The 15,701-nt window shown below is 37.6% G+C and overlaps 1 protein-coding gene across 5 annotated transcripts in view; it reads left to right on the forward strand.

Annotated features, from left to right (window-relative positions):
* Nucleotides 1-6,523, forward strand: part of Hbs1l (HBS1 like translational GTPase) — an 83,510-nt gene extending 76,987 nt beyond the window's left edge. For all 5 annotated transcript variants that reach the window (XM_020160965.2, XM_074074061.1, XM_074074052.1 and 2 more), the window contains 3 exons: nucleotides 1,655-1,755; nucleotides 4,657-4,801; nucleotides 5,865-6,523. In XM_020160965.2, coding sequence (XP_020016554.1) covers nucleotides 1,655-1,755; nucleotides 4,657-4,801; nucleotides 5,865-5,876 — 258 coding nt within the window. In that variant the 3' untranslated portion in view covers nucleotides 5,877-6,523. The remainder of the gene's footprint in view (nucleotides 1-1,654; nucleotides 1,756-4,656; nucleotides 4,802-5,864) is intronic.
* The last annotated feature ends 9,178 nt before the right edge of the window (nucleotides 6,524-15,701 follow it).

The raw sequence follows: 15,701 nt of genomic DNA on the forward strand, positions 1-15,701 counted from the left end.
ACATGTAAAACATGGATAATAGTAGCTGTTCTGTAATCTAATATATAAGATCATCAATTACCTGAATGCTTACCATGTGCCAGGCAGTACTTCAAAATGACATTATCTGACTTTCCTCATTTTAGTCTAAGGAGCCTGAGGCTGGGAACTTTGCAGGTTAAAGAACTTGTCCCCAAAAGAGTTGAACAAACAACTTAGACTGTTTGGAGTTGTTACCTTACTTTTTAATTTGTATTTATAAAGTATTCAAGCAGTAGACTGTAACAGAGGATGTAACCTTAGGTAAAAAAACAAACATGTTATGTTATTTTTTGTAGATTCTTGATCTATATCTCCTCACAGTGCCAGCCAGCCCTGTTTTTAACTGGAAGGAATTCAGGATAAAGCTATGCACCCTGAATGGGATGTGTATTCCTAACTACTGTATTTGTTACCAAAAGAGGTTCTCAACTCCTAATGTCCTGAATACTAATAAAGTTGAAAAATACTTTTATACTAAAGGTGCATTGTTACCAAATTGTTCAAGGAAAAAAAAGTCAGAAACAAACAAAATGTGGGGCTGCATTATGGATGTATCTTCATGCTCTCATTCCACTTTGTATTAAGAGTAGACTCTTAATCTTGGGTAGTAAGTTGCTGATAACACTGTGTGCAGTGTGCGCTTACCCAGCATGCCTTCAGTGTTATGTACTGAAAGATGTGTGTTTGGGGATTTTTTTCTATGATGTTTTTACTTGTGACGGACATGGCAGCAGTGAATTGATAATCCTAAATTGTCACTTCCAGCAGTATTCATGGTGTGGAGCTGATTCTGTGTTCATATGTTCAGTTGTGATCCTAGCAAATGTAATATATATGAATTGTTGCTGCTCTTAATATAAATACAAGCTACATAAAAAAAGAGAACTTGTCCCCAGCGAAAGTGATTTGACTGTGTATCTTTGGGACTTCAAATCCTATCTAAAATCCCATAAAAATATGATTAAATAGTACATATAAATTCTGTCACTCAATATTTGGTACTCAGGGGACCTTAAAATTTTTTCTTCTTTATCTCCATATTTATAGTATTTTTTTCTCATTACCCAATAATGAGTACATTAATTGCTGCTGAATATGACATGATCCCCCCCCTTCCCTCATTTTTATGCTGAAACAATTCATAGTTGTTGAACATCTATAACTATGCCATAGGCACTGTCTCATTCTATGTAATTCTTTGCATAATGCTGTAAAAGCTTCCCTGATTTACAACAGAGGAAACTGAGGTACAGATAGATTATAGTGAAAGAGTTGGGATTCAACCCCAGGTTCTTTCCTTACTACTTCTTATAGTAATAATAGTAAGGACAATAATAATAACAATGTGACAGTTGTTCTGACTCTAAGGTGTGATTGTCCTCACCTTTACAATGGAGAAAGCAGACAGGATGTTTACTGTGTAAACTTTAAACAGTACATGCAGGGATAGAAATGAACTGCTGCCTCTCAGAACCATTTTCCCTTGTAGAGGTGGGACATAAAGCAGCCACCAGAGACTCTGAACCACTCCATGCAGGAGTATCTAGTCGAGTGTAATAGAATGAGAGTGCCACAAGGGAAGGCCAGGGCTGCTATGGTAAACAGTTTTTAGTGTTACAATTTTCTGTTTTAGGTGCTGTTACACTACCAAACTGTCAGTGAACCTGCCATTATTAAACGATTGATTAGCGTCTTAAGCAAAAGCACCGGTGAAGTCACAAAGAAAAAGCCAAAGTGAGTGTTTTAATGCAGAGATCACAAGCATTAACAGTTTTGCCAAATTCCTTACAGATAGCAATATGTGCCATTTCAGAGGTAAGTAAAATCTGTTTTTATTTGTTCCAGAGATTGTATTTTTCATGACTAAGTTAAAACAAAAATAAAAGTAAAAATTTAAGCTCCTATTTAGCTATGAATTGTAGACATGATTACTATTACATGTGGGGGAGTATGAATTGGAAATAAAAAATAAATAAAAATATAAAATAAAAAAATATGTATGTATGCATCAGGCCCTAGACGCTAATGATGTGAAGACCAAAGGAATTTCAAAAACTATCCCTACATTTTGAGAGATGAATTATGTCTAGCTACTGGTTCCAAATTTCATTTTCATGCTTTCTTTATCTTTCTTGTCACCTGCTTAATGATCTTGTTCCCTACGCTAAGAAGAAAGTCATATACAGGTTCTGTAACCCCTTGCTTTTTTCCACCTAGAAAGTTTTCTTTTCTGCTCAAAGTCCACATATATCCTTAAGCTGAAGTGATCACCACAATTTGGTCCTTTGATTACCATTTAGTGTCCAGGCCTAGGTGTGTGGACAGTTCAGTTCCTCTTTGGCTAAGACAAGTTTGGAATTTTTCAAGGAAAATTTAAGAAACTAAGTGTACTGTAAATAAAAGCAAAATATAAAAAGGCTAGAAGTGGATGTTGCAAAATGCAGATTTCTTACTCTAATTCAAGTAAAGGCTTTCACAGCTTGGCTTGTCTGCCTCTGTTTTGGGGTTTTTCTCAACTTCAGTCCTATGGGGAAACCCACCCAAAGTCCCCTTTTTTATCCTTGGGTACTCCTCACCTGTGTCAGAGGCCCACAGGTTTTGAGCAGGTTAATGGGTTGGCTGCAGGTAGAAGAGAGAATCTTACCAAGCCTGCTTCTGAGGAGAGAGAGCTACTCTATTGCTCTTGAAGGTGGCTCCTCTTAGCAGGAGTCTTTAGCCTTTAGAATGAGTGTTCACTATAGTGTTCTGAGAAAAGGGACAGAAGCATTAGATTAACATTTCCTGAGGACCACATTTTTATGGGCTCTATCATGAATGCTTTCACATAATTTACATTCTCAGTCATATGAAGAGGCTAGCAAAGTGGCCCAGAGTTTGCAAATGACAGAAGCAAGATTCTAAACCATTTAGTTGGCTTATGTAAAATTTTGTGCAGGAGCTAAGTTGTTTGACCCAGACAATTGATTTGGAAAATATTCAACCTGAAGTTGGCTCATCCTGTCTAATCCTGACTTTTCCCTTCCTTGTACCCCGTATAAAATCCTAGCTCAATATACTCTCTCTTAGTTTTCCCTACCATCTATTTGTAGTCTGTCCTTTTCTTATATTTCACTAACACCACTTGGCCTTTGCCTTCATTTTAGTTCACATATCCTGTATACTTGATTATTTTATGCAGAATGGAATTGAACTTTATAGAAAATAAATTAAGAATAAATCATGAATAGTTTATCTCTTTTCTAATGGTTGGGCTGAAATTATCTATAAAGTCAGTATTTGAAAATGTTTGTGTGTTTTCTTTTTTAGAACTTGTTTGGTTAGACTGTCTCTGGACTAATCTTTTAGGAGAGTTTATGTTTTCCGTCCTCTGTCCTCTAGAGTACATCACAATCAAATTATTTCCCAACTGTCCATTTTTTGTTTCTACTCTTTCACTAGGTCTGGATGGGGCCTATGCCCAGAGATTTTGTTTACTTATTTGTATGGAACCATAAATAATTTGGCCCAGGCCCTATTCTTCATTTTTTGTAAGCCTTGTATTGTTAAAAAGCTCCTTATGTGATTTTGTCCTGAACTATTATCCTCTGTGAGGAAAGAGATAGGGTTGGATGCAGTAGACTGAGTTAGCATAGTCTTGGCTCTTCTTTAAACATAGTTTGCAGGCTCGGGGTAGAGTTCATTGGCAGAGCTTGTGCTTCGCATGAGAAAGGGCCTGGGCTGGATTCCCAGCCCAAAAAGCAAATCAGTAACGATAACTTTCTAACACACTCTGCAAATTTAATTTTACTGGTGCTAGACATGGTGGTGCATACTTACAATCACAGCACTCAAGGTGGAAGCAGGAGACTCTTGAGATTGAGGTCAGCCTGGGCTACATAGTGAGACCCTATCTCAAAAACCACAAAACAAAGATAATTTTATTGGGAAAGACATAGGCATTGTATTCCTCTTCAATGCATTTAAAAATGTTAAACCTTAGTAGCACTTGGTTGTCACTGTCTTGAAACTTCTCAATGTCTTTGGGGAATAAATAAAAACATCGAGCAGAATGGGCACTGAGTATTTTAAGTTATAGGAGGCCTTTAAGACTTAGAATTATATTGGAAGATTGCTAAAATATAAATATATGAACTATCCGATGTTTCTTCTTTTGGTGGTACTGGGGACTTGTGCTTGTCAGGGAAGTATGCTACCAATTGAAGTATGCCTCCAGACCTTTTCGCTTTAGATTATTTTTCAGATAGGGTCTTGCTTTTTGCCTAGGCTGGCCTGGGACCAGATGTGCTCACAGGCAGGCCACGATGCCTGCCTTGTTGGTTGAGATGGGGTCTTGCTAACTTTTGCCTGGGCCGGCCTTGAACTTGGAGTCTCCTGATCTCCGCCTCCTGAATAGCTGGAATTCTACGTGTAAGCTAATGTGCTCAGCCGCTTAAATCTAGAATTACTGTTCTCATTTCTTTTAACTAACCCAGAAAACTCAAAGACATATATTTTCATTTAAAAAAAGAGAGAAAATCCACAACTTTTTCTTTTCGTGTTTGGAAGACAATGTTTTGATCAAAAGTGAAGTATTCCTTTCTCAGGATATTATCATGGTATATCCATTTATTCTTTTGTTCCCCTCTTTCTTAATAGGCTGCTGACTAAAGGCCAGAATGCATTGGTGGAGCTACAGACGCAAAGACCAGTAGCTCTGGAGCTCTATAAAGATTTCAAAGAGCTGGGGAGGTTTATGCTACGGTACAGCGGCTCTACGATAGCAGCTGGTGTTGTCACCGAGGTACTTTGAAGTGACTGATTATACATCTGTGGTCATGTTTTCTTGGGGGTTTTTTTTTTTTTCCTTTTTATGGCTTAAGAAAATTGTGGGTAAAGTATTGGAATAAGAAGTGAAAATTTACATTTAAAAGTTAAAAGAATGATGGGAAGATAATGTTTGGTTTTGGACTTTCACATAGTGAAACTTCTAAACTATAATCTTCACCACTGATACTGATCAAAATATAAGAAAATCTGTTGATAAGAGGTTGTATAAGAATATAATCCAAATTATGAGAGTATAGATACTAGGAGTCACATGAATTAAATGTAGTGATTTTGTTTAATGGAAGAACCCTCATTAAATTTTTTTTCATTTAATTTGATTTTCTTTCACATTATCACAGTTAACATAAATTTTATGAATATTATATTTTAAAGGGTAGTTCATTACTTCATATGATTGTTGCCTACATAAAACTGTTAAGTTCATGTAATTGGATATATACTTTGAGTACAGAGCTTTAAGTTGCATTAAAGCTTACTCTATCATGTGAAACCCCGTGCTTAAGTTTCTAAACCATCGAGTAACTTTATGTACATCATTTGTATAAAATATATGTGTATAGCAGTGTAGGGTGAAGAGAACAGGCCCAGAGTTAAAGGGCTCACTTTTGTCTTGCTCCACTGATTGCTAGTACCACAAGTACCTTTATCCTTCAGTTTACTCTTCTGTAGCCATGAGCTAGTAGAATCTACAGTTACTATGAAGCGAAATGCGCCACACAGAACACTTGGCATGGTGATTGCACTGCATTCAGTAAATACTAGCTCATCAAGATTGTCATTAACATCATGTTTAATATGTCAAGGCATTCTCTATAAAGGATCACTCTAAAGACAGAGTGGGAGATAAGGAGAGATTATAGTGAATCTTAGAAATAGGATGGCTAGGGAAGTGAGAAAAAAGTAGGGAAAGAAAAGTTTCCTCTTGATTTAATTATTCCGCTGTCATTTTCTTTTTGTTGTTACTCTTATAATGTGACTGATTAAACTATAGCAGATGTCTTATTTTTTCTTTACAGATAAAAGAATGATGGGTCAGAATTTCTACTACATTTCTAAGTTCAGTGAAATAGCCAACGGCTGTTTTTCAGGAATCCAATTATGCAGTTAAAGAGACAATGTGCAGCTGGTATTCTTTTAAATGAAAGAAAAAAAGTGAAGCTCTAATTAGCTATAAAAAATTAATAATAACCACTCCTGCAAAAATTTCAAGTTGCCAACTGACAATGAAAGGCTAATATTGCACTTTGATTTTAAAAAGCATCTTTGCCTTTGGAAGGACAGTGAGTGGATTTACTTTGTGAGCCTTACAGCAAGTGTCAGAAGTAGTAACAGAATATTTAAATCGTCATGCAATGGATTCTACCTCCAGCTAACCACAGCGTACTTGCAGTTTTCCCTTTTCATTCAGTTGTTCTGCACATGTTTTAGGGAAAGTAACTAAGTGGGCTTTGGGAGTAATTGATGTTTGACCTGGGCACTTCTTTTAGTTAACTCTAGGAAAAGATTGGCTGAAGGTTATAATAAAGGTATTTTGTGTTGAGCATAAATATTTCCATCCTCCAACAAGTCATCTTCTGAAACCATAATTTGCAATTAATGGAAGTTGTTCCTTTGTTAACCAAGACATTATTTAAGTTGAAAAGCCAGCTAATAAAATGCCTTCGTGTGAACATAATACAGAATATGCTGTGTTCCTTAGACATTTATGAGATAGAGTCTCCACCACTATCGCTAAACATGACTTGGGAGTTTTGTGGAATCTTTTTCACCTGAAAATTTCCTGGCTCTTTTACATGAATTCTTGTTTTCTAATGCTAACAGTGAATCAAATTTAATCTTATCCATTTCTAACTGTAACTTGGTTTTGCCATTCTTGCTTCTAGAAATTTGTATATGGTAACTGTATGTCTTGCATACCTTATAGATTGTGGTCCACTAGGAGAAAGACTCATATTTTTCTTTAAAGTTTCAGTGACAAATACATACTTAATATGTACTTGTTGGGCTGCCTCCTTCATCCAGGGAACTTGAGAGTATATTTTATAATCAGCTAAGTCTGGGACTTGGATCTGAGGGACTGTTCACGATAAACGTTTTTATCAGAAAATGATGTGATTTGCATATTGGTGACTTAGTATGTGCAACAGCATTCCTCCTTCTTTTGAGACAGCATCTTAATATGTAGCCCAGGCTGGCCTCAAACTCACAGTCTTCCTGCCTCAGCATCCTGAGTGCTGGGATTTACAGGCATGCACGGTCACACCTTAGTTCTTAAGTGAAGAATAACATCCATGTGGTACAGTGTACAAATCATAAGTGTACCACTTGTTGGATATCATGAAGTGAACATACCCATATATTTCTTTTCTAAAAAGTATTTGTGTAGTTTTCACTTGAGTAAATTTGCTCAGATGAGGAAGTGTTTTATTTATAAATTACATTAACCAGAAATTTAATGTATGCCTATGACGGAAACATAAAGTGATTTACGCAAGCAAGAAAAGTTTTTGATTGACATAACTGAAACAATTAGAGGCAGCCCTAGCTTTGAATTAGTCTAGGTTGGCCACTTACGATGTCTACAAGGTCGCCACTCTCCCTGTCCTGTTGGTTTGCTCTCAGAGTCCACACAGAATCTCCCTGCAATGCCAGATTTTAGACAGGATGTAGTGATTTCATGCTGTGTTCTCACACACTCCAGCCTGGGCAAGGACAGGCCAAAAGAGCATGTCTTTTTCTACAAGTCCTACAACCATCTCATCATTGACTGTGACTGGATTTTCTTTCCCTGGGACATCATCATAGTGAGTTATAAAGTGAATAGAACCCAAAGCACAGAACTGGGAGTTGGAGGCAGAGGTTGGGGTTGAAATTCAGGTGCTATTAAGAAGGGGGGGAAGCAGTTGCAGGGGAAACAAGAACAAGACACCTCCACTGTCTATGTAGAATTTGGAATTTTAGCATAAAAAACTAAGTCATAAAAATGAATATGTTTATTCATCTCTTCCTTCTTCAACTGTGATAAGTGTTGCAATCTTCTTATTTGTATATGTTTACAATAGTTTGCTGTTAAAAGGAGTGATGTTACCGAAAAGACCCACTGTGGGAAAACGAGTGTTTCTGTGTAGGTTGGGGTTAATTAGCAACAAGAGGTACTCAGGCGTGCCCAAGCATGCTTGTGGTCTGACTCCTTCGCCCTAGCACTTCTGTCCGTACCTACTGAATTTTGCATCATATTGCTTCAGGTATTTTCTTGTCTTGACTTCCTTTTTATGGTTTCACTGTTTCTTCAGACATATGTCTCTGTCCTCTGACCTTACTCTTTGTGAGACCATACTGATCAGTTGCCTCTAGGGTAGCCTTTCTTGAGAACATTACACAATCATGTTTTGACTTAGTGCTTGTTTTTATTGAAACACATTCATTTGTGACACTGTCTGATGCACTGTATTGTGAGAGATGTCTTAGAAAACAGTTTCTAGACCTATTCTCTTTGTTTCTCTCATGAACATGCAAATCAGTAATTTTAACATTGTTAAATTTTGGCCATTGACTTTAAAAATTTAGAAAATAAAAGGAACGAATAAAATTCACCCACAGTTCTGTCACCCAAACATAACTGCTGTTTGCTTTTTGATGCATCGTTCTGCTTCTCTGATACATATTTTTTTACATTATTCAGAACATTAGTTAGGATGTTTTTATTTTATGATACGATTTTTCAGTAGTAGTATTAATAGTGTTTTTTTATGTAAATAAAATTACCATGATGTATAGAAATTAGTCAAGATTATACATCTTAAAAAATAGAGAAGCAGCCCAATGAAAACTAACTGGGTCATCATCTTCCATCTCTAAAATAGCCATAGAAATATGTAAGTAGAAAAACATTCAGTTCTTCCTCACCTGGTTAGGAGAAAGCTTGGGCTCAAATCTTCACAGGACTGATATTCCAGCCAAGGGCTTCTCCGTACCGTAAACTCTGACAGAGAATTAATGATATGGCAGGATCTAAGAGGAATGCTCCCTGAAGACAATACAGAAGGGACCAGGGGAGGAGGAAGTGCCATTAATGCTGATGTGAAACCACATAAATAAGATTCTGCCGAATCAACATAATTTATAAAGGATAATCCCTCACCTGCAAATTCAGAAATACAGCAGGGTGAGAAAGAGAAGCAGGTTTTATATTATATTTATATTTATATTATTGGTGAAATAATGTAACAGGCAACTTTTGACCTCCAAACCAGCAATATTTCAAGTCCCATCAACAGTAAAAAGAACTCTAGGACTAGCCACTTCCAATGAGAAGAGCCACACTAATGGGAATGGAGCAGTGGGACCGAAGCTGCCTTTGCCCCACAGAGCACACAGGCCTGACAGGTGGGTTAAGGAGCAAGATGAGGTGCTCAGCAACAACTCCAGAGCTACTTTTGTTTTTCCTCCTGCCTAGTGAGTGACGCCACGATTTAGTCTCCTCAACTGGCCTGACCCTGTCAAATATGGAGGAGTCGTGTGCTAGCATCCAGGAGGAAAACTGCAGTCATCCAGCTCCAGGAATCTACTAGCTTGAGAGTGATTTATACATCATGCTTTCCAACACTTGGCTTGGGCATATTTTTAATTAATGGTGAATAAGAAATAAAACAGTCCTGGGGAAAATCTGCAGTACTTGAGGTGTTCTGAGCACACAGAAATAAGACTTCTTTCAGGCTTTATCAGCATGTATTTTATTTGTTAATCATACAGACTGTCATTGGTCAGAGGAAACATTTATTTTTCTGTGCTAGGGGGTGGAATGTAGGGCCTTACACATACTAGGCAAGTGCTCTACCACTGAGCTCCATCTTTAAATAACTGTTACTTGGTGGCTAATTTAAGGGGATGTTGCCTGGTTGAGAGGAGTGTTGGTATAAAAGAGACTACTTGTGAACCTAAATCCTAGATTCATATACTCATTGGAGGCTGTAAAGAATACAAATACAGTTATAGAAAGTTGGATCAGTAGAGAAGCTAACCTTGGAAACCACTGTAAGATTGCACATGAAGAGAGTGCACCATATTTTATGTAAAAGTCTCAAAGGGATTACAACTGTATTTTCTGTTTAAAAAAACAAATTAATAAAATGTCTTGGACACAAAACAGCCTAAAAAGTCATCTTCAGGGAAACTAGATTAAACAGTCTCAGGCTTTTTGACTTTAGATTAGGAAGATTGTAACTCACAAAGTCCACACTCAGCTGAGGCGAGAGAGGCTCAGATGCCTTGGCAAAGGGGTGGGGAGGATTAAAAATGCCTGGGTCTTAAAGATATCACTTGTCTTTGAGGCTGGGGAGCTGCCATAGGAACTTTGGCAGCAAACTGCTGGTGCTGGTAACTGGTGTCATCGAAGACCACCAGGACATGTGTAGTGGAGACTGGTGCTGCAAACTATCAGGAGTTGTAGGTGTTTTTCAGTAAGAAGGTGCAAGGAGGAGCTTGTTACAGAATTTAAGCACATGCAAATTTGGGGAGGGGCCCAGCAGAGTAAGGGTGTCTGGATTGGCTGCTGTCAGAAAGTGGGGTAATTTTTATGTAGGAGATAAGAGTAATGGAAAGAAGCGGCAGTCACTCGTGTTCGCCACAAGAGGGAGCCCTTTAGTCACTGTACAGCCTGCACAGATAACGATCACACAGTAGTTTCCTTTCGCAAGATCATGGAGTGACCACATCTGAAGTCGGAGCTTTTAGAATTGTTAATGTTCAACAGGAGAACAACAAGGCTTGTCTGCGAGTGCCAGGCCAGTTCTTAGCTATGGGAGTTGCATTTTCTTCATTCTGAAACACTTAAGTATGTAGAAATTAACAGAGTAAATATAGCTGTAAAATACAATGAAAATAATGAAATAAAGTATGAAGATAGGAAGTGGTAGGAGAAAAGGCATTAAATTATATAAAGTCCACAAAGCACTACATTGTTTTGTTATTCTGATAATCACATAAACCAAACTTTTAAGACTTTAGAGAGACCACTTAATGGAATGAATGGAACTATTAATATCATGGGTAAAGACAAAAGTAAAAAGACCAGGTGCTGTAGCTCACACCATAATCCCAGTTCTGCAAGAGGTGGAGCTAGGACGATCATGGTCCTAAGCCAGCTTAAGCAAAAGGTTAGCAAGACTGCTGGGCGTGGTTATGCAAGCTGTAATTCCAGCTACTTAGGAGGTATAGGTAGAAGGATAACAGTTGGAAGCCAACTCTCAGCAAAAATGCAAGACCCTATCTGAAAAATAGTTTGAAAAGTGAAGGGTTGGAAGCATGGCTCAAGAGGTAGAATGTTTGCCTAGCAACTGTGAGGACCCTGAGTTTAAAACACTAGAACTGCCAAAAAAATAAAAAACAAAAGCAAAGAAATTTTAGTCTGTAGAGCAAAAGACAGAAAATAACAAAGCTAATTAAATGAAGTCAAAAGTAGCAATTGTAACAATCTGAAAATTTATATTTTTCTTTTAAAATGGTAGACTGAAACTGCAAAGCTAATGCATTATATGCTATTTACAAAAAAACAAAAAGCCTAAAATAAAACCTCATGAAAAAAAGGGCACAAAAATAAATGATTAGTATCTACAAAGTGTTGGGCAATTTTCACAACAGTTCATCTAATATGACATTTGTGTAGTTACATGAGACAGGTATTATTAACCTCAGTCTGTAGAAAAGTGAAGCTCAGAGGGACTGATAAGTAAATTACAGAGGCCTGGTTTGATCTTGGATTTAAATCTAACTGAGCATGTTAGCTACACTATGCTGCCTCTACAAATCGGGAGTAATAATATCCTACTAAGAGCTTATAGCAAGCGAACAGTATGATCAAGAACATCTCATTGGTAAGAGGTACAATGCACAATGAGTTAAAGAAAAACAGTGCACCAAATAGCATCAAAATGCACAGTGAAGCCAGGCACAGTGAAAGTGGCGTACATCTGTAATTCCATCAAGTTGGGAGGAGGTCAAAGCAGGAGGATCACAAGTTTGAGGCCAGCCTGGCTACATAGTAAGCATCTGACTGGCAAGTGTGAGGCCCTGGATTCAAACCCTAATACCAGTACCACAAAAAAGGCATAATAAAAATTTATTAGAAATTAAAGGACTTAATTACATTCAGAACTTTGTGTCCCAGTCTGTTCTGTCGCTATAACAAAATACCTTAAACTAGGTAATTTATAATTAGAGAAAATTTATTTCTTAGACTTCTAGAGACTGGAAAGTCCAGGATCAGGGTGCTGCTAGCAGATTTGTGTCTGGTGAGGGCTCTTTGCTTCCAAGATGGTGCCTCTTATAGCATCCTCACAGGGCAGAAAGGGATAGCACTGTTTTTGGCAGAAGAGACAAAAGGACGAACTTGTTTTCTTAAGCCTCTTTATGAAAGGCACTAATGCCACCCACAAGGGGAGAGCCTTCATGCCATAATCACCTCTGTGAGGGCCCCATCTCTACATATTCTTGGACTGAGAATTAAATTTCGACATGAATTTTGAATGGACACAAATATTCAAACCATAACACTCTGTCTAGAAAAGAAAGTCTGCCTTGGCCAGGCCCAAAGAGAAGATGTATGTATCAGCTGAAATAGATTCAAATATTATTGAGTTTTGATTTGTCTAGTGTCCCTTCACACTCCTTCTTGTTAACACTTCAGCTTTTTGATTGAGCTTCCTAAGTTTCTCTGCTTAGTGAGAATAAATGTGCTAATGAACTTGGGATATTTAGTTTCCAAGTTTGATTTTTTTCTGGCAATTCAAATAGTTTGATCAGAGAACAGAATGTGCCAGCAATGACTCACGAATCTAGATTTCTGATAGTTCCTTCTCATAGTATGCATATAAATTGGGAATTACATAGCAAATGGACCCATTCTTGGTGCATTAACAAAATCAGGCCTCAAAGTTCATAAGCCAGATGTTGAACCAAGGTAATTTCATCAAAATATATTGATCTGATGGAGCCCTACAAGTGATGGTGTACTGTCATTAATTTCAGGAATTTTCCTTGGGATTAGGTTTATTTCCTTAAACACCTTACGAAATGCCTATTTACAAAAATGGAACATATTCTTTGTGATGAAGAAAACCTCAGGTTATCAACGACATAATATTCACAGGTTCTATGTAGTACAATTGGAATAAAGTAAGTTTTAAAAAATACCTGAATCTTGTGAACTTTAAAAGACACTCTTAAATAACTGCTAACTAAAATGAGAGAAAATTTAAATTTATCTAGAAATAATGAAAATGACACTACTTATTCAGTAGTTCAGTACTTGCTGAAATTTCAGCCAGCTGCATATTCACAATGGCTCCCTCTTTGTTTCAGCTGCTAGGAAGCTTTATAGCCAAAGTGGAGGCTCAGTCCCAAATGCACAGAGTCTAATATTAAGCCTTTTACTAACTATTGGTATCCCTGGTTTTATCTTGTTTGCAAGTCCTCATTTTCCACTCCTCCCAATATGTCCTTCCTCACCTCCACAACCTATTGTTTATCTGTATGCACCTGTTCTTTATGTCATCTGTCATCATTTGTGAATGGAAAAGAATATAAATAAAAGAAAAAAGTCATGGTCATAACATATACCTGTCATTATATAGGATATGTATCTTGTAATATATAACACACATGCAAATGTATGTGTGTATACCAGTCTATGATGTACATATCATTATATATTATATATATTCAAAAGGAATCAAAGTATAGCCTTAAATATTTTTATTATCGATATACAGAAAAATTAGCTAAATAAACACTTCTACAAAAATGCAGAAAAGAAAGTGAGTCTTCAGGAATGTATCCACAGCCTATATTATGCAAATAAAATTTCAAATAAAGGCAGGGGAAGGACAGCCAGAGCTCCCTTGACGAGGCATTCCAAAATCTATGTAGATAGTCCGCCTAAAGAAGATGAACACGGCTGTCACTCTTAAATGTGGGCTAAGCATGATGGCTTCTTTCCAAAGAGTACAGCAGAGGAAAGGGTTGAACAGGAAGGATTTTATAGTGGAGTAACCTGTTAGGTGCTGCCACAGCCGGGTGACCATGGTTAACATCAACAGTGAAGGCAGGATGAGGGTAAGTACCATGTAAGCAATGATGTGGTCCTTCCTCTCAGAAATTCTTGTCACCAGTGTACTTACCAGAAAAACAATCAAATTCCAATAGAGGGTCATCCTACAAAATTCTTGACAATAGTCAAACCCATGAAAGTCACTGAACACGAGGAAAATCTTAGAGGCTCATTGCTGAGAGGACAAGTGCGATATGGTGTCATGGTCAGGATCCTGCAGCAGAAAGACATTCAGTCCAAATTAAGGAAATATGAATGAACTATGGATGTTAGTTAATAGAAATGTGTTGCTACTGATTCAATAAATGTGGCAAGTCTACTGCTCTAGTAAGGTATTAATGGGGAACTAGGTGCAAGGTTTCTGAAAATACAGAACTGTTCTTTGAAAAAAGTATTGTACAAGGTGTTCTTCAATTTTTATTATATATTTGATAAAAGCAAAGAAGGCAGATAATTCATATGTGCATCAAAACCAATAGAAACCCATGAGCTCATCCCTTAATGAAATACAACATTGCTGTTAAATACTGTTGAAGTTACCCTCACCCATCATCTGTTCATGGTACTTAATGTTGACTGGAATATTTTCTTTCTTTTTTAAAAAATATTTTGGGCTGGGCATGGTGGCACAGACACCTTGTAACTGTATCCCCAGTTACTCAGAAGACACAATGGAAAAATCTGTTTGGGGCTAGCCCAGTCAAAAAAATTTGCCAGACTGTATCTCAACAAACAAGTTGGGTGTAGTGGGGCATGGGTATTATCACTGTGTGGGAGGCTATTCTCTGGCAAAAAGAGTGAGCCTGTATTCAAAAAAAATAACTAAAGCAAAAAAAAAAAAAAGGGCTGGGGCATGGATCAAATGGTAAGAGTACGTGTCTAGCAAGTGGAAAGCTCTGAGCTCAGGCTCCAGTACTGGCAAAAGCAGTATCAACTTGACATTCCACTAACTGTGTTAAATTTTTGTTGTCTCAGAACTGGCGGAGGAACACACAGGTACTCTATCTTCTTTTAACTGGCCACAGCTTCAAGTTTCCCCCGAACTTGGCACTGGGCTTTCACCTCCTTCTTTGGTAAGGGAGCTAGGCTTAGGGCTGCTGCATTGAGTCCTACTGTGTGTAGGAGTAGTTTCTTGACCTGGAATTGCCTTTTTCATCTTTTCTGTCTTTTAACTTCTTTCCCATCCTTCCTTAAACATCTTCTCTGGTCTGTCTCAAAAGTTTCACCCTGTGATCACTTCCTTCCACTCAGTTGGATTCTCAATTCCCTGCCCTGTTTCTTCTGAATCTAATTCACACCTCTGACATTGCACAATACAAAGCCACTGTACTGTGAATTTTATTCACCACTCTGCCTCCCCAAAAAGGACAAGAGTTTTTCCAATATCAGTCACCTTTATCTTTCTGAATGCTCCTGGCATACAGGAAATGTTCAGTGAACAGACTTACTGCACTTCCTAGGTTCTGAGCTTTAAAACACTTCAGAGCTCCCTAAGTCAGGATTTCCTCACTCTGTTCAATGAGAATAATTTTTCTCTGTGGATGAAGGCACCCTGCTCTCTACTCATCCTTGTCTCTACTGGTTCTCTTAGAATCTTAGTATACTTAACAGCTCACATTTATAATTTTTTGTCAGTTGAGCTCAAGACCTTGAGTCTCCTCACTGTGCAGGACCTGGCACTGGAACACCCCCAGAGATGTGGAGGTAGTTGTCAATTGAAATGTGTTTCATCTGTGTGTAAGAATGA

The sequence above is a fragment of the Castor canadensis genome, chromosome 1, assembly GCF_047511655.1.
Source record: "Castor canadensis chromosome 1, mCasCan1.hap1v2, whole genome shotgun sequence".
NCBI lineage: Eukaryota > Metazoa > Chordata > Mammalia > Rodentia > Castoridae > Castor > Castor canadensis.